This window comes from Cavia porcellus, unplaced genomic scaffold (genome assembly GCF_034190915.1).
Source record: "Cavia porcellus strain 051 isolate PalLab524CR breed Dunkin Hartley unplaced genomic scaffold, mCavPor4.1 scaffold_28, whole genome shotgun sequence".
NCBI classification, from domain to species: domain Eukaryota; kingdom Metazoa; phylum Chordata; class Mammalia; order Rodentia; family Caviidae; genus Cavia; species Cavia porcellus.
In genome coordinates, this window is record NW_026947511.1 from 29582583 (window position 1) to 29609180 (window position 26598).

General features: G+C 52.2%; 1 protein-coding gene across 11 annotated transcripts in view; it reads left to right on the top strand.

Annotated features, from left to right (window-relative positions):
* Cdh23 (cadherin related 23) overlaps positions 1-26598 on the top strand; it is a 374671-nt gene that overhangs the window by 32150 nt on the left and 315923 nt on the right. For all 11 annotated transcript variants that reach the window (XM_063238627.1, XM_063238629.1, XM_063238628.1 and 8 more), the window contains exons 2-3: positions 12013-12084; positions 16817-16894. In XM_063238627.1, coding sequence (XP_063094697.1) covers positions 12018-12084; positions 16817-16894 — 145 coding nt within the window. In that variant the 5' untranslated portion in view covers positions 12013-12017. The remainder of the gene's footprint in view (positions 1-12012; positions 12085-16816; positions 16895-26598) is intronic.

Consider the following 26598-nt stretch of genomic DNA (forward strand, 5'->3'; position numbering starts at 1 on the left):
GACGGCGGCCGTGATTGGGCGGAAAATGGGGGCCCGTGCATCACTTTCTGTTCTGGCGAAAGGGGAGGGAGCTCCCAGGCGGCCGCCTCGTGGCGAGGGACCGCCTCCCTCTCGCGCCGGGGCGCACTCAGGAGCTCTCTACTCCTCCGCAGACCAGGTTGAGCAGAGCGCAATTCGCGGCGTGACGCTGGAAAAGAACCCTGCGACTCCTTATTGAGCGATTTAGGCTCCTGACAGCTGGTCTCTTTGGCCTCCTTGCCATTCAACTTTCCCTCGTCCTCGGAGTCAGACGACTCCGAGGCTAGAGCCCCGTCCTCCTCCTTAGCATCCTTGTTCCCCTTGACGGACCCCTCTCGGGAGCTCCCTGACTGGGCCTGTTCAGATACCCTGCGTACTTTTGTAAGCTCTTGAGAGCTTTCTCCACAACCACCCTCGCTCTTAGTGTTGCTACCTAACATGTTTCCCATCTTTTAATATGTTACTCACCGCGTGAGGCCCAAGGAATCCGCCACTTACGCGTGAGCCTGAGGGGAGTCTAAAAGCCCTGTAGGTGCGCGCCACCCAGAGCCCAGGCTTATCCCCAACTCACCTGTCTCGCAGCTCTGTACTGGAGCGTTGTCCACTTCCACGTCTCGGGGGTGATCAGTCCCCGGGCGGGCCTCCAAATGTCGATGTCCGCTCCCGGCCGGCAGGAAGGACACACGACAAAGTCTGGCAGTGGACAACCTTTTCTTTTATTTTTCTTCTCCGTACAGCCTGCCCTGGGATCGCTCCCAGCCGAAGCCTCCTTTGGTCCGCTCCCCGCGGCTCCTTCTGGGCTTCTACTTCCGGGCTTCTATCTGGCTTCTACTTCCGCCCAGGGGTGGCACCGGTATATATACGGGTACAGTGTCCAATCATGTTAAAGTAAGCAAGGCAAGCTGATTGGCTAACATCATCAGTTGCCAGGCAGACTATATTGTTGAGCGGGTTGCTTACGCGGTAAGCAGGAAACTAACGTGCTCGATGGGAGGGGCAATCTACCTCAGGCTTCACTCTTTACTACAGGCCGCACGTCCGCCAAGTGAGGCGACCGGGCTCGGGGCTGTGGCTCCCAACATCTGGCCATGACTGGAGGGTGCCCCTAGGGAGGGCCCCTAGGGAGGGCGACAGCAGGTTCAGCATTGTGACAGGCTTGGGCAGGTTCTGCTGCCTGTTACCCGCTGCAGAATCAGTGGAGAGGAGGATGCTGACCTTGACCAAATTCTCTGACTTTGGCTCTGGTCTTTGTCCCTAACACGCAGGGACCCCAGCTATCTGTCTGGGACATGTAGGGAGAGGGAGAGCACGGTGATGGGGGGACGCCTTTCTAGACTGTGGGGAGTTGCACCTGGCACACCACTGTTAGAGGGCAGTTTGTTAGCAGGCACACAGATATGAGCGTTTCCTGATTCCGTCAAAAATGGCAGGTTGCTAGGGGATTGGGACGAGAGTCTCTGTGGAGAAATCATATTAGATGCTAGAATATGACAACATGGAGAGGGCCAGACGAATGGATAACGATTCTTGTTAACCAAGGTGGTAACCAAAGGGAAAAATAAAACTGGGAAAAGGAACTGGGAAAAGCGTGGATGGAGAGCTGAAGCCTGATGTACTCACTGAGTCCTGTTCCAGGCTGTACTAGGTGCGGCTGGAGGATTTAAGGTCGTGCTGACACTGCGGCTGCCGATAACGGGAGTCTGCGAATCCCGCACCTTTAACGCGGCACACAGACCAGGGGATCCAAGAGGAAAAGCTGTATTGGCTTTTGGTGACTGCTGGAAGTTGGACCTGGGGCCCCTCGAAGCAGCCAGGGCTGCCTGGTTACACCAGAGGAGACAGCGAGAAGCTCCGGAGCTCCAAAGCCGGGACCGATCTGTGCTGTGCTGGGAACGCAGTGAAGACAAGCGGTGCAATGTGCAGTGGAACCAAGAGGGAGATCTGCATTGAGTCCCAGAGAGTACTAGGGACTGGGTCCCCTGAAGCTGCTTTTGCTGGCTGGAGGACATCTTGGAATTGGGCAGAGCCCAGCACCGTGATGGCATCAGCGATGCAGAGAGGGCTGGTGGAGGACATCTTGGAATTGGGCAGACCTGGCATCGTGGTGTACAATCAGATAATTGCCCCTGGTGCAGAGAGGTCTGGTAGAGGACAGCTGAAATTGGGGCAGATCCCTGTGCCATGGTGACATTAGTCAGCCACTTCTGGCACAGAGAGAACTGGCAGGATCTGCTGGGTCTGAACCACGTCTCTGGTTGGGACCCAATAAGCAGATACAAAATAGTCACGACTCTGTGAAGTCCACAAGGTACAGCCTAACTTGCAGATTGACTGGCACAGAGGCTGGAGGCTAGCCTGCACCATCCCTGCATCCCTGCCTACCTCAGATAACAGCAAATTGGGGAGGGCAGCAAAAACTCAAGTCAGCATGCTTCGGAAAGGCCCTAAGCAATACGGAGAGGGCCAGACCCCCAGGACACTCCAGTCTGAAAGAAACTAGAAACATGACAAGAGATAGAAATTTTAAAAAAAATCTCCAGCTGCTGAACATGAGAAAATAAGCCCAGGAGAAGTAAACACTGAAGAGAACAAGCACAGTAACCATCCAATACTAGACACAGCATCAGCCAAAATAAAGAAATACCTTCATGACCTCATAGACAAATTTAAAACTGTACTCCTGATCCAAGTGAGGAAAGATCTGAAGAGATTAATTAAAGAAATGACAAGCCCTGCCCAAGAGAACACAGATGGAAGAATGGAGGAAATCAGAAAAGAAAGAGAATCTTCTGAAGAAGAATTTAAACATAACCTAGAATACATGAAACAGATCCAAAGAGATTACCAGGAAACTAAAAACTCCATTGAACACTGGCAAAATGCCTTGACAGAAACTAAAGTTAGCCTTTTGAAACTTGAAGAGAGATTTATGATATATGATCATGAAGGAAAAGACCTCTTAAACATAACAAGGAACCAGAAAGAAACAATTCAAAGGCTAGAAGATGACAAAAGGATACATAACTTAAGAATAAAGCATGTAAGTGAGAAAGCAGGAGCAACCAAAAATGAAATACAAAGAATATTTACAGATATATTAAAGGAAAACTTCCCAAGTATAGGAAAAAGAAATGATATCCAGATGAACGAGGCATACAGAACACCAGCTACCTACAACCAAAACTGATCTACACTCAGACATATAATAATCAGGATTCCAGAAATCCACCAAAAGAACAGAATACTAAAAGCAGCCAGGGAAAAGAAACAGATTACCTACAATGGGAAAATTATCAAAATAACAACAGACTTATCAACACAAACTCTCAAATCGAGAAGGGAATGGGGGGAAATATTCCAAGTTCTGAAAGAAAATAATTTGCAACCAAGACTCATATACCCGTCAAAACTCTCTCTTAAAATTAATGGAGAAATAAGATGCTTCCAAGACAAGGAGAAACTGGGAGTTCATGGCCACCAACCCAACCCTACAGAGAGTGCTGAAGGACATTCCAGAGAAAGAGGAAGGGATACCAAGCTTCCAGCAACAGTGGCAGAGAGGCCTCAATGAACGGGGCAGACAGTGGAATGAGGGAGTAAGGTGGGCAAATTATAGCAGAAAAGTGGAGTAGCTGTCATGAGGCAGGGATGGCAAGCTATAATCTTTAGTATAGATAGCTTTGATACACTATAAAAAAGGCAGAGGTCATTGTTAATAGTGTATCAGGATTTAAAAGACACAGTAGTCTTATTGCCCTGTTTAGATTGAATTTAATTTGTTCCAGTCTGTCCACTCATATCAGATTTGAAGGTAACAGACATCTGACCCCAAAATAGGTTATACCATGGTAACTATCCTTAATTTCCTATTAACTTAAACTGAAACCCTATATTACGTACATTGTCTTACTATGACTGATCTTATTTGAATCCGATTCGTTAGACTGCGATTTTGCCTTGGCTGATTTTATTTGAATTTGGTATGCTTGATAGTATCAACCCTAAAAGTAGAGGCAACTAATCTAAAGATGACAAGATGTAAAAGATATCCATACCGGTTTTGATTATTAACAGCTTTCAAGTCCTACAATGTTTTCAAAGTTGTGTTTTTATAAAAATAGCTATGTAATACTATGCTTAACTATATTAAGCCTGATGATGTGGACAAGTCTATTGAAAATAGAAAGCATAGTAAGTACAATAGATCACCTAATATTGTGGTCTTATGTATCTTTTTCATTCCATGTTTTTCTAGGAATTTGTTTTGTTGTCTTGATATGATCTGTTTTTCCCTATACTACAGAGAGGATAGATATACATGTAGAAATTCACACATGAGAAGATCATTTTAAACTATTTATGGGAACAGATTATATAATGCAAGATCTAATGAACAGATACTCTGAAGAAGAAGAGACACTAAGAAACCCAATGCTAGTTCTGTAGCATTAAGATATAAAATCTAGCAATACTATTATTCACTGTTCAGAGTGATATTAGTCTAGTCTCTTAAGTTCAATTTCAGCATGTATAAAGATAAGGACAGCTACTACAAAGAAAATGAGAGACACTATGGTAGTCATTAGTGTCTTCTCCAATGTCAGATCTTGAAGACCTAAAAAACCTTTATCATCCTGTAATGATTTGATTAGTTCTATAATATGCAGTATGTATTTAATATGTGTGAAGATGGGACAACTATTTGGAAGAAACTAGAGACAATTATATAAACAGTGAAGATCTCCAGTGGACTTGCTTTGAAATCTGTATTTCTTTAAATTGTTTCTTTTTGAACTGTTTCGTTCTGTTTTGATATGTCTAATCTTACACTCTTTAAGATTAAAAGCAAGTGTGTAGGACTGATTACCATATTACTAAGTTTTTGTTAGATCATTGAGCAGAACTGTTGGCAGTGTCACTATTTGAATGTCACTTTGCATACTTTAATTTTGTAATCTGAAAAACTATTTCTAAGATGACAATATGTAACTTATCAACTGGTGATTTCCTACCTTTTATTTTTCTGTAATTCTGTATTATTTCTACCTTTTTTTAAATCTTCATGTTTTTTTTGTTCCTTTCTCTTTAAATAAAAAAAAAACAAATGTGAGTGTTTCCTGCTCCTAAACACACCACAGATTTCCGTGTGTGTGTGTGTGTGTGTGTGTGTGTGTGTGTGTGTGTGTGTCTGTGTGTGTAGGTGCAAAGATCTTCGTTGTGGCTTTGTCAGAGCAAAAGATTAAGACCATCCACGCATCCATCAGTCAGTGGAGGATGGGTTAATTTATGGCCCTCATGTAGTAGGGCTTTCCTGCAGCTACTCAGAGAAATGAACCAGTTCTGTGTGGATGGCTATGGGGTGCCTTTGGGACATGCTGCCATGGGAGAAAGTGAGGCCTGGTGTGGCAGCACACACCTGAAATTTCAGTTACTTGAGACGCTGAGGCAGGAAGATCAAAAGTTTGAGTGCTGCCTGGACAACCTAGTGAGAGCCTCTCTCAGAAAAAGGGAAAGGGTTTTAGTTCACTCGGAGAGTGCTTACTGTGTGCAAGGCCCTAGGTTCAATTCCTATTATTGGAAAAAAATACATATATATACACTAAATAAGCTAGAAGTAGGATGGCCTGCGTGCCATTTGGATTTTTTTAGGAGAGAGGGACCTCTGTGCTATGTCCCTCTGGAATGATCGACACCCCCAGGGTGACCTCTGGAAGGAGATGTGGGGCTCACCTTCTGTCGTGCATCCTTTTGTATAGTTATTCACTGTTTCTGTAGCTCACTGTGAAGAAGAATAAAGTAGTTTCTCTTTGGCTGTATGATTCCTTAGCAGAGTAGGTGGAGGACTCAGAGCCACCAGGCTTCGCATGGAAGACACTGGGACAGGTTGGCAGCTGTGGATCTTGGGTCTCAGGCCTTTCCTGGCCCTCCCCGCTCACGTGCATACTCACAGGTGTCACTTAATGGGGGCTTTGGAAGAAGGAGCCAGGGGAAGGCACGAGAACAGAGTGACCAGGGAGTGCTCTTGTCTGTCCTTTCCAGGCAGAGCCTCCCAGCCAGCAGCCATATAGCAAGGGATCTGAGGCGTGGTCACTGGGGGCAGACGGTGGCTTGTGCATTAGTGTGGCCTAATAGTGTTGTCTGCTGGCGCCTACTTGCACACACGAACCTCTCTGTGTGTATTGGGGGTGAATAATCCCCAAATTGTATTTGATTTGTGCAGTGTATTTCAGTGTTTCTACTCAAAGTGGAATGCATCTGATTTTATGGGCATTCATAACAGTTCAAACAAAATAGTGGCACCCTGCTGTGAAAATCTTTTGCTCCTCAGAAAGGGAAACTGCTCACGTGTCCCTCCTGCCCTGTCCTTCCCCCTGCTCTGTTCCAGGATGCAGGGCCCCTCTGCCATTGCACCTCCAGTCCAGGCTGCAGGGAGTGGCAGGAGCTGTTGGCTGCGGGGTCCTGTGCAGAGCAGGCCCATTCCTCTCGTGTCCTTTGTGGCCCAGAGGTGCTTGATGGATCCCCTACAGATCTGCAAGGGAACTGGCTTCCTCCAGCCTGGCCAAAGAAGTGGGCCAGGAAAGAAGAGCCCTCCAGAATGGGCCACAGGCCTCATCTGGGCGGTGGGCATCTTGGGCACATTTCCTGGGGGTTGCATATGTGTATGTATGACAGTCAATATGATTGTCCTTGGGGACACACTTTCCTTTCCAACTGCTAGTTCTCTCTCCAGAAAGGCCAGGGTCCCTCACTCGGTGTGGGACACCTGCAGACCGGGGCCTGGTATTAGCCTGTTGTGCCCTTCAGGGTGCCTGCGGGTGGGGGATGGCGAGTCTTGATCGCAGGAGAACTCACACTGCCTTGTCCCAGAGTGGGAAGCAGGCGGTATGGCTAACAGGTGGAACAGCACTGACCTTGGACCTGGGACCCACTGCCCCAGACAGAGGGAGCCACATGTCTCAGAAGTGTCCATGTGGTGACAGGTAGTGGGCAGCCGGAGGAGGATTGAGGACCTCCAGAGCTGCAAGAGGCCCCTCTGGGCTTCAGTCCTGAGGCTGTAGAAAATTAGGGAAGGATTATCCAATGAGAGTTTGCATTTGTTCAGGGCTTGTGGTAAGATTTGGTGGGGTAGGCATAGATCAGGCCATTCACTGTACAAAGGTTGGTGTTTACTAGAGGAATTGTGGAAAGGGCGGATGGCAGGTAGAAGAAAATAAAACCACCGTAGCCTCACTTCACAGCGACACGACAGTGTCACATTAACATTATGTACACACATCCACCCCGTCCCACACAACCCTGTTTGCTGCCTGTGGATGTCCTAGGACTGAGCCCTGTCCACTGGAGATCTGGAGGTTCCAGCGTCCTAAAGAAGGCAGCAGTGCACATCTCTGTGGCTTGGTGTCCATGCACAACCACCATGGTGTCCTCAGCTGCCCTTCAGAGGTGGGCTTGCAGGCCCACAGGGCCCTGCAGGTTTCAAAGGTGGGTCCCTGCAGGGAGCTCCTATTGTCCCCGGCCAGCATCTCTGCAGCATCCTCTGCACCAGACTGCTACTTCTGACCTGGGTTCTTTGGGTCATCCTCAGAACCATGTCACTCGTGTCTCTTGTTTGCTGATAGTCCATGGTCTGAAGAGTGTCCATAATGGCCCTGATCTGTGTCTGCCTGTCCCATATATCCTTTCACCACATTGACCTGTCGCATTCCTCGAGCACACCAGGTACCCTCTTGCCTCAGGGCCTTTGCATAGGCTGTTTCCTCTGCCGGAAGTGCTCTCCTCTCCGGTGTCTGCATGGCTTCTTCTGCTTCTTCATGTGTCCCCTCCTGAGTGACATTTAGGTCACCCTCCCCTGTCCTTTCCTTTCTCCTCTGCTAGCACACTATGTGACTTACTCCCCTCCCCAGGCAGATTCTCTACTTTGATCTGTTTTGAAGCCCTGGGGCCTGGCACACTGTCAGGGCACACATGTGTAGTGTGGCCGCCCTGGCCTGGGCCCTGGCTGCAGGAAGCCCCTGCCTGCATGTCACCCACCTCCTGGGCCTATGTGGGGGTTCAGTGGGATGTTGTGGGGTGATGACTGTCCTGTGGGCATGGCAGCATGGGTGTTGGACCTGGACCCTTCCCAGAGCCCCCTGGCCTGCTCTTGGCTGTGCCTGTCTGAGCAGTGGGCAGGAGAAGATGGGTCGATGTGGGCAGGGTCGCTGTCTGACTGGGAGATTGGTGTTCAGCTCCCATCAGGGACAGCAGTGGTGCTGCAGAGAGCAGCAGGGGTGAGGTGAGGAGGGACAGGACCTGGCGATGTCCGTTGTCTTCCTGGTGCCACTTCCCAGACTGATGCCTTTGAGATGCTGGCAGCACAGAAGGGCAGAACAACCAGGAGCCCTGGCCGGGTCCCTTTGTCTTGGCGTGGGCAGCCTGGCCTCCCTATGGCCTGGGCACACTGGGAGTTGAGGAGGTCGGGATTCTCATCCAGGTCTGGCTCTCCAGCTTCTCTGAGTAGGTGGAGGGCCCCCTCCCTGCCCCAGCTGGGCCACCTCCAGGACACACGTCTGGGCTCAGCCCAGCTTTGGGGCTGAGGCTGTGAGCCCAACCATGAGGACCATCAGAATTTGGTGCAAATCCAAACTTGCCTGCTTCTTAATTGTGTGGTTTTGGGCAAATTATTGAACCTCTCTGAGCCCCATCATGTAGAGTGTACTGTGTTGTGAATCTTTGACATCTGTGCAGCCCTGGGATCCCTCTCTGTGATAGCCTTGGGCAGTGACAGTCTGTGTCACTATTTGACACCTAGCATAGGTTTCTGGCCATTCTCATACCCATATCCCCACGGTGCCCAGCACAGAGTTTGGCATGATGAAGGGTGTTAGGAATTAGCAGCCCCTAATTGGATTTGGGGACCTGGTTGTGTCTCATGGGCAGAATTGAGAGGTTTCTGAAAGGTTTTCCTGCAGAAGGGCCCTGTAAGCCTGGCACCTGAAAGATTTGGGGCAGCAGACTCTGATCCAGCTTGTGGCAGATCTCTGACGTGTCCCAGGCCAGGCAGGACACCTGGCATGGAGGGTATGTCTGTGTCTCCTGCTTGGTGGGGAGAGGTGAGGGTTGGTGGGAGCCAGGCCCATCCCCAGGGTGCTGCAGGCTGGCGTGGTGCAGGAAGCACCGAGCCGTGCCAGGCATGGGCGGGGGGAGGGGCAGGAGGCTGAGGAGCAGCTGCAGCCCAGGGAAGAGCAAGGTTGGGCTCCCCCCAGGGGATCCCTGCTGCTCACTGTGGCCCCAGTGCCAGGGGAGCCCAGCAAGCAGAGGCAGCGTCCGTCACCACACCCAGGCTGGAGTTGGGGCTGGGGCCTTGCGTTCCACTGCATTGCCAGAGAGCGGGGGGGTGGGGGGGGGGGTGGGACACACAAGGTCTGGGACCTCAGGGAAAACCAATAGTGGGTTGGGCCCATTCTGGCCTGACCCCTTTGCTTCGTCTTGGAGCCTGTGCCCTCTTGCCCGTAGCCTAAGATGCAGACAGCGGGACAGAGCTCAGGTGGTTCTGCTTCTGCACAGGGCAGTGTCTGACCACCCTTGACTGATAGATGGGGCTATCAAGGTACATTGTGCACCTCTGAGAGGAGGAGATGAACAGACATTAAAGGAGAGAAGTCGGGGGACCAGTGTGCTACAGCCTGAGCTGGCTCTGTGGGATTGTGCTGGGGTGGGGGTGTGGATGCATGGACTCCGATCTTGCGAGACATGCACCCTGCTGATCATGGGGGTGTGTGGTGGTCCCCTGGGGAGGAACTGTACCTCAGCTTCCATGGGGAAGGAGACAAGGAGCAGAGAATGGTTAGTGGAAAGATCTCAGGCAGACTTCATTCCAATCCCAGAGGGACCTTTCTGAGCCTCAGTTTCCTCATCTGTAAAATGGGGGCAAACATCTTCATAGAGATGTTTTGCAAACTGAGCAAAGAGAGGGGTGTGTTCCCTTTCTTCCTTCCTTCCTCCTTCCTTGTACTGACGTTTCCTGTCACACCCAGTGGGACGGCATGCATTCTCTAGCTATTTGTGGATGATATTCTTAGCAGATGTTTAATTCTCGAGACATCTGGTTTGCAAAGACAGAAGGCTGGAGATGTTTTTTCCTAAAGACACTCACTCACTGGGAGATGTCAGATTGTCACTTAATTGCTCTGTGCCTTGGTTTCTCCACTTGTAAATCAGGGATAATGCTAGCAATGCTGGCTACTCCTCTGCAGCGTGTGATGGGGTAATGCAGGATAACAGATGGGAAGGGGTTTGAATGTTTTGAAAAAGGCATCTTGCTAGTTAGTAGTTAGGGAAATGCAAATGACAACAGCAACACTGTACCGTTTTTCATGGGTCTGATTGGCAGCTATTTAAAAGAGGGATCACCTGCAGGTGGGTGCACAGGCCTCCCGTGCACCACTGGAGAGGCTGAGAATGGCCGTCACCTCACCAGAAGGCAACGTGGCAGTAGCTAATGAGAGTTTTTATCCACGCGCTGGGTTGTGTTGAATTGACCCAGCAATCCTACCGTTGGAGAACCAAATTAGAGAACCAAGTCTCAAAGCAGTTCCAGATAGAGATGTCCGTGGTGACATTGCCTGTGGTGGAACCTGGAAGTGACCAGAAACCCATCAGTGAGGCATTCATACTGGGAACCATTGTTGGCGTGGGAGAGAAGGAAACCTTCTATCATATTGGCCCAGGGGGCTGACTGTGGACTGTCGTGATCTGAGAAAAGCAAATGGCTTTCTTTGTTTTTGTTTCTTGAGACAGGGTCTCACTATGTAGTTCAGGCTGGCAGTCCTCCTGCTTCAGCCTCCCAAGCACTGGGATTACGGGTGTGCGTCACCACACCTGGCACAAAGTATTTCTTCTGTATTGAATTATTTACAAATATTTAAAAGTGGAATTCATATAAATGCTGAGTTTTGAGATTTTTGTTGAGAAACAAAAGAAACACAGGCCACCCTGGGGCCACAATCCCTCTTAGCTGAGCTGCGTTAGCAGCTGCTGCTTTTGGACAGAGCCTGTGTCCTGAGCGACTGTCACCCCGGCCAGTGGCCAGGGTCTCTCTCCTCATGTTTTCTGCCTGGTTCCTACAAGCGTTTTGGCTTGTGAACCTCTGTGATGGGTCATTAGACTTAGAGGGGGAAGTTCAGGGGGTCAGGGAGGAACCCAGCCTCTGTGTCACCTACATCTGAGGATTTTATTCTTCTAGCAGCTTCTTTCCTATAGATTAAATGCATGTTAGACGGAACAACAAAGGGCCCCATGGACAGTCTGTAATGTCTTGTGTTGGTCAGGAGCCATTGGTGGATTGGTGGGGCCACCTTGATGTCCACTCAGGACCTGAGCTGAGAGAGAGTACCCTCTGGTACAGACTGAAGGGCCTGAGGTCTGGGCCTGTTCTGACTCTCGCCTACGGTCTGGCAGAGATGTGCACACCTCCCCGCACAGACAGCCCATGCCTCACTCTGTTGCTCCAGGTTGCTTTGTTGGGGGGTCCTGGGAATTAAATCCAGGGTCTTCGTACTGAGCTACATCCCCAAGCCTTTTTATTTTTTTGAGACAGGACCTCACTAAATCTCTGACTTCATGGGCTTGAACTTATGATTGTCCTGCCTCAGCTTCCCAGAGTGCTGGAATTACAGACATGTGTTGCCACACCTGGCTCCCAGCTGAATACACCCACCGTGTCTGTTTGGAGATTTGTCAGTCTCCCTGCCAGCCAGCCAGCCCCGCCACACCCCTGCCCAGCCCCGTCACACTCAGGGCCTCAGTGTGTTATGCCCAGGACTGAAGCGTGGGGAGAGTGAACAACACAGACCCTTTCTTCCTTCCCTGCTCCCTCATCCCTGTGGGAGCAAATTTCTCCCCGTTTCTCAGGCCCACTTCTCCCTGGCGCTGCAGAGGTGGGGGTGCTTGAGGGTTGCAGAGTCACCTCCACCAGGAGGCAGTATCTCACCCCCTTCTTCTTTGTGTCCCCAGGAGCCATGAGGGGCCACGTGGCTGCCAGCTGCCCCGTGGTCTGGTTCTTTGTGCTGATCTCCGGATGCTGGGGTAAGTGCAGCCCTCCCCTCCTCTCCCCAGGCTGGCGGTGCACAGGCGCGGCTTGGCTTGTGTCCTGGACCCTGGAGACTGCCTTGCTCTGGGTGACAGGAGACACCCTTGCTCTCTGGGCTTCAGTTGCCTTCTGCAACTCACACTGAGCTGAAAATACCAGCTGTCCAGGGCACAAGAGAGCATGGGAGGAGTTGAGAAATACTTAAACTGCTCTGTGGCCGTGAACTGGCCTTCTCCTGGGCACAGGGACGGACACAGTTCTGTTCAGTTTCTCAGGCACCTTTTGAGCACTGCCTGAGTGTCACTGTGTGCACAAGGCATCCGACTCTGGAAGATGGAAGATGTCACTTATGCTTTGGGAGCCCCGAGTCTGGTGGCGGAGAGTTTGCTATGGTGTGGGGTACAGGGTGAACAGCATGTCACAGGGCCATCTGGGAAACCATGAGAAGGTGGGAGTTGCTGGGCTGTGGAGCAGAAAGCCAGAGAGCTTTTGCTCTGGACACTGAGGGGAGTGGGAAGAAGACATCCTGGAGGTGACAACCTGAGCATCGGCAGGCAGCCAGGAACTGTTTTTCTGCAGGGACACTTCCTCCCCATCCACTAGTGCCAGCTCCGGTGCCCTCAGAGAAGGCCAGAGGGTCTGGCCCTTGCTTGTCCTGTGGCTCCGGACTAGTGGGTTTCAAGGAAGAAAGTAGCTCTGGGTTGCTCCAAGGGCACCGAAAGCAGCCCATGACTACGTTGTGTGTGGTGTCCCCCAGGGCCGAGGTATCCCTGGGGAAGAGCTGTGGGCACGATGCCTGGTGACACAGGCAAACACATTCCTGGGGGTGGGGCGCTCCTTCTCCGCTCCAGGGAGCTGGCGGCACCTCATACTTGTAGGAGCATTGTCGCTAGCATCCTGCAGCTGAGGAAGGTCCCCTCTCCTGGCCTCCTGCTGGAATGTCTCCTATGCTGGGAAATCACTCGCACCCAGGCAGCCTTGGATTGCAGTCCAGGTGCTGAGGAGCCTCATACCCTCTGTCCACCCCCAGAGGAGAATCTGAAGCCTGTGGAGGCCACTGGCCAAGGTCATCCCGCTGATCCTCCAAGGAGCTTGTATCCGATTTCCACCCACCTGCCCCCTCTGGCCCATGCAGGAGGCCTCCTCAGGGCAGCTCTAGTCTCTGGTTAGTGGGAGCCAGGACACTTGCCCAGTTTCCCCAGGCACTCTGTGACCTTGGGAATTCCTCCCTACCACCCTGCCCTCTCCCTCTCCCTCTCTCCATCTCTTTTGAAGACACACAGAGGTGAGATGCAGTGAGTGCCACACCCTCGCTGGCTCGGTGGGATGCATCTGTCTCCCTACCCCTACCCTTGACCTTAACTCAGCTGTCCGGAGAGGACGGTTCACAGTTCAGCATGCACACAAGAGAGAAGTACCCGCCTGGCCTCGCCCTTTGGGTCCTAGTGCCACTTTCGTCATAGGGTCCCTAAGGACAGGTTTCTGAGCCTGCCCAAGCTTCAAATTCCCTTTCTCTGGTATAGGAACCACCCTTCCTCAGCTGCCAAAGTAGCCATGTGAATGCGTGCATTGAGCACTTACTTACGATAGTGCCTGGCATATAATAGGTGCTTAAAGAGCACATGTTTAGTGTTACCTGTATTATCAGCAGTCATCTTGTTCTGAGGGGTGAGAAATGGGGTACACAAAACAGAAAAGCAAAGTAAGGCCACCCAGCAGCTCTGCTGGAAAATGTGGGTGGTCTGTCTCTTGGCATTGCCTCTACATTCGGGGTCCCACTGTCTCATGGCTGGCCACATCCACCCTTCCTGGTCCCCACCCAAAGCAGCCAGGGCTGCTCCTTTAGCGTGGTGGATGGTGGCCAGCCTTGGGGACCGAAGCATGGTTTCTTGTACCATCTTTCATGTGCTCATCTGCCTGTGTCCACCCCTCCCCGTCCCCTGTCCTGCCCCACCTGATTTCCGTGTGACTCTGGCCCTGGCTCCTCCTACCCCTGGGAGTTGGGTCCACCCTGAGATCAGTTGAGTCCACCTGCCATCAACACTGCCATCTTTAGCCATCATCCCCTCTCTGCAGGATCCTGCCCTTTGCCCTTCCTTTTCCTGGCCACCACATACTCCTGGCATTTGTCATTCTTGGGGACCAGCCTGCCTCAACTCTGGGCTCAGCTGCTTGCCACTGGTCCTCAAGTCTTCGATCCCTGAGCCCCATGCCATGGTTCCCAGTGAAGGATGTATTTCCAGTCCTGGCATTCGGGTCTCCTCCTCCAGCAGGCACTGTCCCTCACAAGCGGGGCTGTCTGGGCAGCTCCAGGCCTCCTGCCTCCTCTGTGTGCAAACCCTTGTCTCTCCACATGCCGGCCCCCTCCCTACCTCTGCTGCCTTGGGCTCTGGGAGAGGGGCTGGGGAGGGCTGAGGTGCCAGGCATCGCTGATGATGCTGTGGGCCAGGGACAGAGAGGCCATGTTGGACCCAGAGGCTGGGTCACCTGCTGCTCTCCCCTTCTTCCTGTCCATCCAACATTCCCACCTCTCTAGAGACCTCCCTAGAAACCCCAAAGGTCCTGACACAGCAGCTTGGCCTCTGGTGTATGTGGCCTTTGTGCTTTAAAAGTGGTTTCTTAAGAGAGTAAGTCACCTTCTGCCCTCCCTCTCTGCCAGTCCGTCCCAGTCTCCGGTGCCTGCGATGGCAGCTCAAGGCCATCCGGCCACTGAGGGTGATAGGCCTGTTCTGAGAATGCAGGTTCCGCTTGGCGTGCGGCAGGCGGCACACATTCCTGAGTCCCTGCTCAGCGGCCGTGCTGAGCTCCCAGCCCCGTCATCGGCAGGTCCTGTAGCAGGAGCTCTCAGGGAGCAGTGCCAATGCAGGCAACTCTGCTTTTTCTTACTAGTTGTCCACCCCACCCCCAAGCCTTCCGCTAAGTTGCTGGGCGCCATGATCCCTCTGCCTGCCTCGGCTCAGCTGCTTCCTGCTTTCCTGTTTTGGGAACCCAAGGCCCCCAGCAGGGATCAGAATCCTCCCCCTCTGGCTGTGAAGGCAGCGCCTTTAGTAATGCCAGCATTAATAACAGCTACCATTTATTGAGTGCTTGCTGTGTGCCAGGAGGCATGGCACTAAGCGCTTTATGTATGTAATCTCATTTAATCCTCGGGTTAGCTATGAAGTAAGCCTTAGTGTTACTGTTACTTTGCCCATGAGTAAACGGAGGCATTTCAGAGAAGGCGAGGTCTTCAGCCACCACCTCTCCCTGAGGCTGCTGTGTTGCTCATGTGAGGGGGAGGTATATGTGCGGGCACAGATGGGCACTTGAGGTGGTCAGGGAGGGCGTCCTGGAAGAAGAGACTTTTCAACAAGGTGTAAAGGATGAGTAGGAACTTGGCAAGTGAAGGAGGAAAGGCAGCAGTCCTGGCCAGGAAGTGAGAGAGGCTCAGTGTTTGAGGGCCAGGAACAGCCCAGCCTGGTTGCTGGGACAGGATGGGGAAGGGAGAAAGATGCCCACGCCTCCTGGTTCTGCCTGGTGCCTTTCCTCATCTTCCTGACCCCAACCTCCTTGCACTCTGGGAGCCAGGCACGAGCTGAGTAAGAGCCCTGGGTCAGCAAAACAAGGGGAGGGTGAGCATCCCTGGCCTGCGTCTAGGACCCTGCAGGACCCAGCAGGAGTCCCTGGCCCAGCTGCCCCTGGTTGACAAGGACCAAGGGCACGCACCCTCACTTGGCCCCAGGGGCAATGTCGGGGGAAAGCAGAGCCAGCCTCGTGCAGGGGGACACACAGTGGGGCTTGTGGTGAGCAGAGCCCGTCTTAGATGCCTGCTTGCTCTGCCCATGACCAAGCCACTCTGACCCATCCAGACCCCACCCGCACTGTGAGGCTGTCAGCGGGCATGAGGGAGCAGGCCAGGCTGTGAGGTCTGGGTGCCACCTGCTTGCCGTGTCAGCAAGCACCAGAGCGCGGCACTTGTGGCCTGCAGTCCTTGTTTTGCTCAGTGTAAGAGGATACGGATGTACCTGCCTCCTGTCACTGGCTTGGGGCATGTGTCAGGTAATGGCACAGAGAGATGGTTCCAGAGACACCAGGTGCTTTCTTTTGGTGCTGGGGATCAAACTCACCACCTTGCACTTGCCAGGCAGGTGCTGTGCTGCTGAGCTAAGTCCCCAGCCACACCAGGTGCTTTTAAGTTATCAGTACGACAAATTTTGTGGGGTCGCCTGGCCAGTCATCCCTTCACACCACACATGGGTGCTGAGGGCATGGCAAGTTCCAGGCCCTGCTGTTGGCACCAGGTCACTGTGGTCACTGGAGCCCTTGACCTCACAAGCCAGCTGCCGGATGGAAATAAGATATGGCCTGCGAGTGTGAGTCTGGATTTTGCATTGACCACATTAGAAATATAAAAAGAAATAGGTAAAATTCATTAATAATGGGTTTTGCTTAATTGGATGTGTCCAAGAAGTACCACCTCAACATGTAATCAGTATAAAAGATTAACACGATATTTAACAGGGTTTTTGCAGCCTTTAGACTCCTGGATGGTGTTTTACTCAGTGTGGGTCAGGTGCAGCAGGCCTGCCTGTGGCCGTGGCCTGCCTGACTGTGCCACCTGTTCCCATTTGCCTCAAGGCAGGCGGTGACCTTCGGGGTCCTGGGAAGTTGACCACAGCACTGGACTCAGGGTCAGGCACGAAGCTGGCCTGGGAGGTCCTTGTCTGACTCTTGTCCCTTGACTTGCAGGCCAGGTGAACCGGCTGCCCTTCTTCACCAATCACTTCTTCGACACCTACCTGCTGATCAGCGAGGACACGCCTGTGGGTGAGTTGGCACGTGGGCTGGAGGGGGGCTGAGGCATGGGAGGCCTTTCCTACAAGGGAAGGGGCCAGAAGAGGCTGAGACTATCTTTCCCATTGCTGGAAGCACTTGTGTGGTGTTTGTTTGGTGGCAGCTTGGATGCCTCCAGGGAGGGTGCGCCTAGTACTTCCTGTGCTAGCCCATCCAGCAGAGGAGCATTCTGAGCAGCAAGGGCTAATCGCTGTGCAGTTCACGCTGGCCTTGAACGCACTGTATAGCCAAGGCTGGCCTCGAACTCATGGCAATCCTCCTGCGTCGGCCTCCATGCTGGGATCACAGGCATGTGCCACCACACCCAGCCTCTTGGGGATGTTAGAGGACAGTGTCTCCGGTAGAGTTTGTTTTGTGGCCCTTTGTACTTTTCTATGGTGACTTAGTTTCCTACATTCAGTATGTCTGGTTGGGTTTGGTCATCAGAAATGGGAGGCTGGATTGTGGGAACCCAGGCTGATGGTGCTGATGGGCAAACAGCATCCCTAAAAATGTCCCTCACCTACACCCTCACCCTTTCCTGTCCTCTCATTTGCACTGGTGTCATTGTAGTGCAAGTGCCTGCCACCTGGAGCCTCTTACACTCTGGTTTGTTTGCTCTGTGGGTAAAGGACAGGGGCTGTGAGCCAGGGCTGCATAAATCAGGGCAGCATGTAACATCCTTCTGGAGCACTGTTATTCTGGAAAGTGTGGCAGAGGGGCTTGGAGAGAAGAGGGCTACTAGGTTATTTGCCAAATGCCAAGTATTCGTTCATGTAAAACCAAATGTGTGCGTGTGGCAGAGTGGACACACTCTTCTTCAGAGAGCCCCAGTAACATGGGGAGTCCTAATGGGACTAACTCTCCCCTGCTGTTTATGGGGAACCGTGAGCAACTCCTGGCATGCTTTCTGGGGAGAATGTTTTGCAGGGAGGTTGGACATAGTCGGTATGTGGCTGATGGATGTGGGGCTTGTCCCTGTGTCCCAGAAGCGCTTTATTTCAAGGGACAGAAGCTTTGGAAAGTGGCTACTCCTCTGGTGACGGACCAGGATTGGAAGGATGAGTTTGGGGGCTGAAGTTTGGGCGTTTGGGTGTTCAGGAAGGCTCACCTGAAGGTTTAGCCGCCCTTCTGGGCTGGGAAGTATACCTGCATGGCTTTTTAGTTCTTTGCCCCCCTCTGGATGAGTTGGGGATGTTTGTGGGCTCCTCCTTTGTGATGCAGCTGTGTCCTTTCCATGTGGCTTGTATTGCCACCCAGACCTGGCAAGCAGCTGGTGCACCCAGTGCAGGGAAGTGAATGAACAGTTAACAACTCTGATCTTTTGGCTCCTTCTTTATTGTACGCTGGTGCCCCTGACTGCCTGGCCTGGGTGCTGTGGACACAGTGGGAGTGGACAGATGAATAAAGAGACCAGGGTACTGAGAAATAGGGACTGAGCCAGGTGTCTGAAGTCCCCTGGGGGATGGAGGGAAGAGAAGTTGTGTTTCTTTGAGCAGGGCAGGGGCAGAGGGATAGAGAACTTTGGGGGATAGGCCCTTAGCTTCACACACTGTTTTGAAAGCTGGCTTTCATCTCTGTCCTATGTCACTTCTTCCTGTAGGAGGTCCTCAGGATGGAGTGCCTGTCCTGGGGCTAGGTGGACACCAACACAGACATGTTGGCCATGTCCTGGTACTAGCTGGGAGAGTGAAGACTCCTCTCAAGTGGGCAGTACTGGCTGTGTCCCCCAAGTTGGGACCCTGTATGGCTGCCTCAGCCCAGAATGTGATGTCCTCGGGGGCCTGTGATAGAGGGAAGGTGACATGGGGTAACTTGATAGGTACTGATCATGACAAGTCCTGGGCTAAATGTCCTCCAAGGAGCCCCCAGCAGACCCTGCCCCTGTTACCTGGGGCTCTTGTTCTCTATTGTCTTTGCAAACACCAATGTCAATTTGCCTCTGACAGTAATGCCCAGGACTTGAAGCCCATGAAGGCTGCCTTTGGGAGTCACAGCAGGGACATCTGTCTGGTGCCATGAAGACTGATCCTGGCACCAGCAAGCTACAGGAGTGAGAAGGCCTCAATGAACTGAAAGACAGTACTTCTTGTCTCCTGGTGGTGGGTGGGTGCTGAGCTGGCCCACTGCCCTCCTGGTCTCTTCCCTGCCTTTTATATCAGGATGGGGGCAGCTTTGGCCAGATTAAGGGCCTAGTTTCTGTTCCTTGATGTGTGACCTTGGGCACAGTGCTGCACCTCTCTGGATTTCTATTTCTCCAGCTTGCCAGAGAGAAGGCATTGGAAAAATGGGCCCAGTGGGCTGTGCCTTGGGCAGCCTTGGTGTTTCCTGACCCTCACATGAGAAACCCTGGCCCTTCCACTGGGTGCTGGCAACCACACTGCGCTGGGCTCTTCAGGGGGTAGCTGTGGACTTGGAGATGTGGCAGGCTCTCTGGGTGCAGGCCTGTGACCAGCAGTGGATTGAAACTACTTGTTCAAGGACTGGCCCTTCCCCTCCCTGGAGAGAGGGGCAGCATGAGGCTTGGCACTTACTGGCCATTTACCCTGAGACCCTCAGGATTCCCATCGGCCAGACCAGTGTGGGCTTTTGCCATTGCTGGACCAGTAGGAAACTTGTATCTAATCCCACCAGCTCCAAGGCACATGCCCGGATTGTGGTGTCACTACTGCAGATTGAGTGGTCAGCACTGCCAACTCCAGGCCTGGTCACCGGCTTCTGCTTGGGCATCTGGTTGTGGGGTTCATGGTCTTAGAGGGCTATGCTTTGAGAGAGATCCAGGAATAAAAAATCTTTCCTAAGAGTAATACAAAATCTGTCTCCTTGGATCAGCTACCATCAGGTCTGATTCTGACTGCTGGAGCATCTCAGAATCATCGTCATCATCATCATGATGAATCCTATATAAGATAATATTGTAAATTGCATTTATTGAATGCTCAAGGTGATTTTATGCATTAATTCATTTAAAAATTTTCCTTTAAGGCTTGGAGGGAGAGAGGCTTTGTGTCAGCGCTGAGAATGTGCACTCTCCAGTTAGAGACAGGACCATTCCCTGCCACAGCCTTCTGAGTCTTCCCTTCCTCTTCTGCCCCCAGCTCACTTCACAGCGGTGGCCCAGGGCTGGGAGGGCAGTGGCTTGCAGAGCGCGGCCATCAGAAACTCCACGCGGGGCTGCACTTCTGTTGCTGTCTCCTCTCCTGTCCCAGGCTTGGGATCCCTCTGAGCAGTGTCCTCCTCCCAGAGAAGACAGAAGGCAAATAAACTCACTGAGTAGCTCTGTCTCCCCACCCCGCCACCCCTGGGCCGTGCGTCCTGTCCAGATGTGCAGGGGTCTTCAGCAGCAGGGCCTGGCCTGGGTGTGTGGGAAGAAGGCAGGTCCCTGACCCAGAACCCACCTCTGACCCTGGCTGGCAGCTGTGAGTGGCTCCGGGCACCGGTAGCTTGAGGGACAGGGCTGCGGGGCTGTTGTTTCCTGCTTGTCTGAGTCTGCTTCACCAGTACCATCCGGGGCAGGATCACCATTGCCATGTTGCGAAATCCAATCTTAATTCCCAGTCCTCGTGACCTTCTGGCATTCTCCATCTGGGCCCGTCTTCTCCATGGTGACTGCGGGTTCCCCACAGCTGCTCCGTACCCCACATTGGCAGCCCAGGGCTCGGCTCCTGCGCCTTCCCCAGCTCCTCACTCCTGCGGAATCTGGTCTGGTCTTGGGCTTGAGACGCTGTGGGGCTTAAGCACTCCCTGCCTCAGAGCAGACTCGGGACTCCCGAAGCCACCTTTCCACTCAGTATTTCCATGTGGTGGTTAGGGACCCTTGACTTTTGATGGTGGTGCTGAACCCCCAACCCCTGCTTTGCCTATGGCTGGGCCGTCTCTGTTAGATGTCACTCGGTCCTCCCGATGCTCAGGGTCAGTCCTGATCCTCTTTCTCTCTTGCCTCATATCCAATCCATCAGGAAATCTTAGTTCTGCATTCAGAATAGTTCTCAAATAGTGGGCATGATGGTGCACACCTATTAGCCCATCACTCTGGGAGGCTGAGGCAGGAGGATTGCTAGTTTGAGTCTAGTCCAAGCAACGTAGCGCTGAGTGAAACTGCCTCAACATAAAAAATTAAAAAGGGATGAGAATATAGCTCAATGTGAAGGCCTTGGGTTCAATATCTAGTTCCAGAAAAAAAATCCAGAACACTTTTTACGTCTCACCTCTTGCCTTCCTCCCATCACGGCCTGATCTGGGGTCATTCTAGCAGCTCCCCCAGGTCTCAGGGTCATCCTGCTTTGCCCTTTCTTCCCCCTAGCAAGTGAAGGGCCTGCTGCCCCCAAGCAGAGCCTGCTGCCCAGGTTTTCTCAAGTTCCCCCACCTCGAGTTAAACACCAGTCCTTTTCAGTGCCACCTGAGCTGTTGGCCGCCATCCCGGCCACCTCTCAGCCTCCAGCTCCCTTCCTGCCTTCCTCCCCTCACCCACTCCATGCAGGCCCCTTGGGGCTGCTTCAGGGTGAAGACCACGTTCCTTCCTCCCAGCCTTGGCAGTCACGGGCCCTGCTGCTCAGGACATGATAAGCCGCATTGGTCCAGATGCCACTGCCTCGGTGTGACTTCCTGGGTCTCTCCTGGCAGGGGCTGAGCTTCTGAGCTCCTTTTCTCTCTCCAGCACCTGGTCCCCCTAAGCACCAGTTGTGGTTGGGCTGTAAATACTTCTGGGTGGACAGGGCCACCTCAGTGTATCTAGGGACCGACCAGCTCTGTGACGTGTCTGGAACTTGGAGTGCTTTGGGGAAAGCCTGGAGTCTGTGTGTGATACTCCTCCAAGGCACCGCCTTCCATCCCTGGGGAACCTCAGGCCCGCGCTGCCCTTGCCTGGGTGTGAGCAGGCAGGTGTTAGTGACAGCGGGCCTGGCTGCCGGGAAGTGGGCCCAAGAGAGCACTTTCCCGGATGGCACAGACGCCGTGCGTGCCTGTGCCTGTGAATGGCAGGGCCCGTGCTGGTGTCATGTTTTCAATATTCCAGCTACCTGCTGGAGCTGTCTGTGGCATATTTTTTGAGGACCCTTGGGGCACAGAGCCCTGGCTGGTCCTGGGGACCAACAGGAAGTGGCAGCAGGAAGCAGCAGCAGGCAGCCAAGCTTTGGAGCTGCCACGTTGACCCAGGAGCTCCAAAGGCATCACCCCAGAGGCCTTGGAGGTGCCTGCTTCCGCCACCACCCTCGGCCTGCAGGAGCTGAAGGGGACGGTGTCTCCCATCCTAGTTCTAAACACCCCATCCAGGAGTCTCTCAGACTTCCAGGGGAAGGAGCAAACTGTCTGTCATCCCTACTTCCCAGAAACCCTGCTGTCCAGCCACCCGGACTCGCTCAGCTCCCCAACTACTCACTCCGCCTCAGCCCAGTCCTCTGCCTGGGCACCCCTTTGGCCCAGGTGCTCCCTCCCTTCCCACTGGCAGATTCCTGCTCACCATTTCAGGGGCTGCTTGTCCATCGCTGCCCTGTGAGGCCCCAGCCTCCCTGTCCCCTCCCCACCAGCTTCGTCACCTGGGTTGTGAGAGTCTGATTATTTGTATGTGGCTCCCCACTGGACTATTAATCTTTACATATTAATTTTATTAATATCGACATTACAATTAATGATCACTTTAGTATTTATGTATGGCGTAGCATTGTGGAGTGGTAACATTAGCCACGGTTTACTGACTGCAGCCTCCTGCGGGGCAGCTGTTAAGGACTTTAGATGAAGGACCCCCCGAGGGCTCCCCATGATCCCCTGGTACGGTGGATTATCTCCACTCCATAGCTGGCAGCCCAGGTCTCCCTGTCCTCTGTACCAAGCACAGCGCCCACACCAAGGAGCCTCAGCAGACGCTTGGAGCGTGAGCAAATGGATGAGTGAGTGAACAGTGTCACATCTTGCTGGTTCCCCTCTTCTTGGCTCCCTGTCCCTCTTTTGTCACCGAGGTTGGTGCACATGGCACTGACTTCCCCAGGCAGAATCTCCCAGCACCCCCAAAGCATCTTGAGCCACAATTAAGGTGATAATGCCCATGCTAATCACCTACACGAGTAAATTAGTCTTGTCAGGAGCCATTAAGGTAGGAGCTCAGGATTCATTAGGATGGATCGGGCCCAGGCAGTGCCTGGCACCACTGCCATTTGCCGCTGATTAATTTCTCTGCAAACTCCATCAATGCCCAGCTGTTTTGTCTGGACCCAGAGAGAGCAATTTTCAGGTGGGCTGACCCGCATCAGCAGTCTCAGCAGACAGAGGACCTGTGAGTCTGCATCCCGCTGAGCGGGCAGGAGATGGGGGATGCGAGTGTGGCTGTATGGGGAGCTGGCCCACAGGGGTGGGACTTGGGGGTGCTGGGAGAGGGCTGGGCTTTTCCAGGCTGTACTGGCACTGCTGTGGAAGACGCCGTCCCCCTCCCTGGACTACCTTCTCTTGGCTCCTTAAAGGGAAGCAACTGGTTTTGGGAGGAGATGCAGAACCACAGGGTGAGGCTGATTTTCTCTTCTCCAGATGTTCTTTAGTTTGATCCAGGTGGGAGGGGCTTGTGGTACCCAGGGCAGTCCCCTAGGGTAGGCAGGGGCTGGTGGCAGAGCTGCAGGAACAACAGGGTCAGAGGGCATGGATATGAGGAGCCTGGTGGGCCCTGACTGCAGCTGGGTTTGCACTGTCTGCATGGGTTGGCCCGGCTCCTGACCACGGTACAGAGTGGGGTGACCTGGGTGTGACAGGAGCACAGAGATACAGAAATCAACATGGAGGAAAAGGCAGAGGAGGCTGAGGTGCAGAGGGTGGGGTCCCCACTTTCACACTGTCCCCACCTGAGGGCTCCTCATAGCTGCTGTCTTGGTCAGTTATACTTCATGGATAGAGAAAGCAAGGCTCGCACTGCCTGCATGTGAATCCCAGTTCTGCCTCAGTTTCTCTATATGCACAATAGGGATAGTGATTCTGAGTTGGCCTCTGTGGGTTTGTGTGAACATTAAGGGAGCTAATTTTAAAGCACTTAGGACTGTCATTGGCTTGGAGCAGGCGCTTACCAAAGTAAGCTGTGATTGAAATTTACTCACTTTTAAACTCTAGCAAACACATTTTAAAAGGAGCTTTAGTGTATCAGACAGCTCCTTGGTTGTCCAGTGGAGAAACTACCCCAGCTGTCCATTGCATTAGCGGGGAAGGCTCTCAGAATTGACAACAACCAAAAGACGCATTTTTAGTATTTATAGCAGTTCCTCAGAGGAGTAATATCCAGACTACATAAAGAACTCAACAAACTTAGACCCCCATACTAAAAGGCTCAGCAAAAAAAATGGGCAGCTGAAATGAACAGACACTTCTCAAAAGAAGTATAAATAGCCAATAAATACATAAAAAATATTCCGTATCTGGCCATTAAAGAAATGCAAATTAAAACAGCACTGAGATTCCGTCTTACTCCAGAAAGAATGAAACAATGACTATCAAGAAATCAAATAATAACAAATGCTAGAGAGGGTGTGGAGAAAAATGAACCCAGGGCCAGGGACATAGTTCAGCAGCATAAGTACCTACCTCGCAAACACAAAGTCCTGAATTTGATTCTCGGTTTTAAAAAAAGAAGAAGAAGAAAAAAGAAAAAACAGAACCTTTCTACAAGTACATTGTTGGTGGAAATGTAACCTAGCGTACCCACTGTGAAAATCAGTATGGAGCCGGGAGTGGTGGTACATGGTTGTGAGCCCAGCACTCAGGAGGTTGAGGCAGGAGGATCACTGTGAGGTTGAGGCCAGCCTGGGCTATATAGTGAGAGAAAGAAAAAGAAGAAGGAGCAGGAGCCGAAGAAAGGAAGGAAGGAAGGAAGGAAGGATGGAGAGTCCTTAAAAAGCTATAAATAGGAATTCCACTTGACCCAGTTATTCTCTTTGGGGGCATCTTCCTGAAAGAGTTAAAGACATATTACAGTGAAACATGCGTAACCATGCTTATAGCAGCACAGTGCACAACAGCTAAATCTCAGAAGTGGCCTACGTGCTCATCAGCAGATGAATGGATAAAAGACGTAGTATTTACATGCAGTGAAATACTGTTCTGCCACAAAGAAGGATAAACTTGAGTCATTTGTGGGAAAATGGGTGCATCTTGGGGTAATAATGTTGGGTGAAATAAAGCAGAAACACAAACTTAAATATTGCATGGTTTCTCTTACATGAGAAACCCAAAATATAAATCAAGAGCAAAATAACAGGAAGCAGGAAGATAGATCTTCTGCAAAAGGGGAGGGGATCATGAGACGGAGCGAGGGGTGTGGGAAGGGAGAGCAAAGGATGAGAATAAGAATTAAATGTGTTGTATACATGTACTAGCTTCCCGCCATGAGTGTAATCAGTGTACTGCAAATGTGCACTTAGCCCCAAACAAACAAACCCCCAAAGGACCCAGCCCGGACAGTTTGGTCAACACTGTCACCACAAATGAACTCCACCACTCCTGGCCCACACTGCAGTGTCTGGATGCCCAAGCTGTGACACGTGCCTGTGCTCAGGCTGCAGCAGGTGAGACTCGGTGAACCCCTACCCCACCCAGCTGCACCCGAGCGGAGGGACCCCAACAGCAGGAGGGGAGACCAGATGCAGACTCCCACATAGACACACAGGGCCCAGGGTGCAGGAAATATTATTGAAAATATTATTGGCAGTGATACTCTATTCAAATCTCACCGGCTTTCCCACCATTGATACCCTTTTTCTATAGGTTAAGAGGATTTTTTAGTTGCTTTTTTTACCCCTGGAACTGTTTGGGCTGATGTGATCGTCCTCAGAAGATCACGTTACATATTTGCACCTGTAGACACATCTGCTTTTCGATTCATTTGGCAAATACTTCACTGAGTATCTTCTGGGTGTCAGGTAGAACAGGGTGCAAGAATAGAGTAAGACAGACCAGTCCCTGCCCTAACGGAGTGACCTTGTGTAAAGAGACAGAGATGGCGACACAGAAGGAGATGTGCAAACAGTGCATGGCAGCGCACGCCAAGGAAGAGGACTCATGCTTGGGGAAGTGAGGGCCTAACACCCTGCATCTCTGGCTCTGCTCTTACCCTGAAGGATCCATGGAGGGCCTGTGACAAACCCCTAGCATCTCAGGTAGGACAATTTGATGGCCACTGTTTGGCCAAACAGTTCCACATTATAGGTGGAGAAACTGAGGCCCAAGGTTGGGGAGCCTGCTCAGGGTCCCCAGTGAGTTATCTCTGCGTTCCTGCCTAGAGCCAGCAGCTCTGGGGTCACCGGCCAGGCCTGTATAGATAAAATGCATGAGCAGTGCCCGTGTGTCCACATGGCACATCGGCCCTGGGGAAGAGGAGCAGCCTTTGGGGTGGGAGGCTTTGCACTTGAGACTTGGAGTTTGGAGGGAGGGCCAGAAGCCTCTGTCCTTGCTTCTTCTCCTCACTCTCTGGGGTAGCCCAAGCCCTGCACAGGTGTGGGTACCAGGTACGGCAGGTGTTTTAGAGGCAGCCATAATCGCACTGATGATAACCATAATGTGGCACCTAGTGTGTGGGCACATACCTAACACCTGTGCCTCGCTGTGTGGGGTGTGGGGCAGGGGGTGAGAAGGGCCTGCTTATCCAGATAACCAGGGAAGTGACACCCATCTTTAATGACACACTTACTCTGTATGTAGCATACACATTACTTCACTGGCTCTTCATAGCA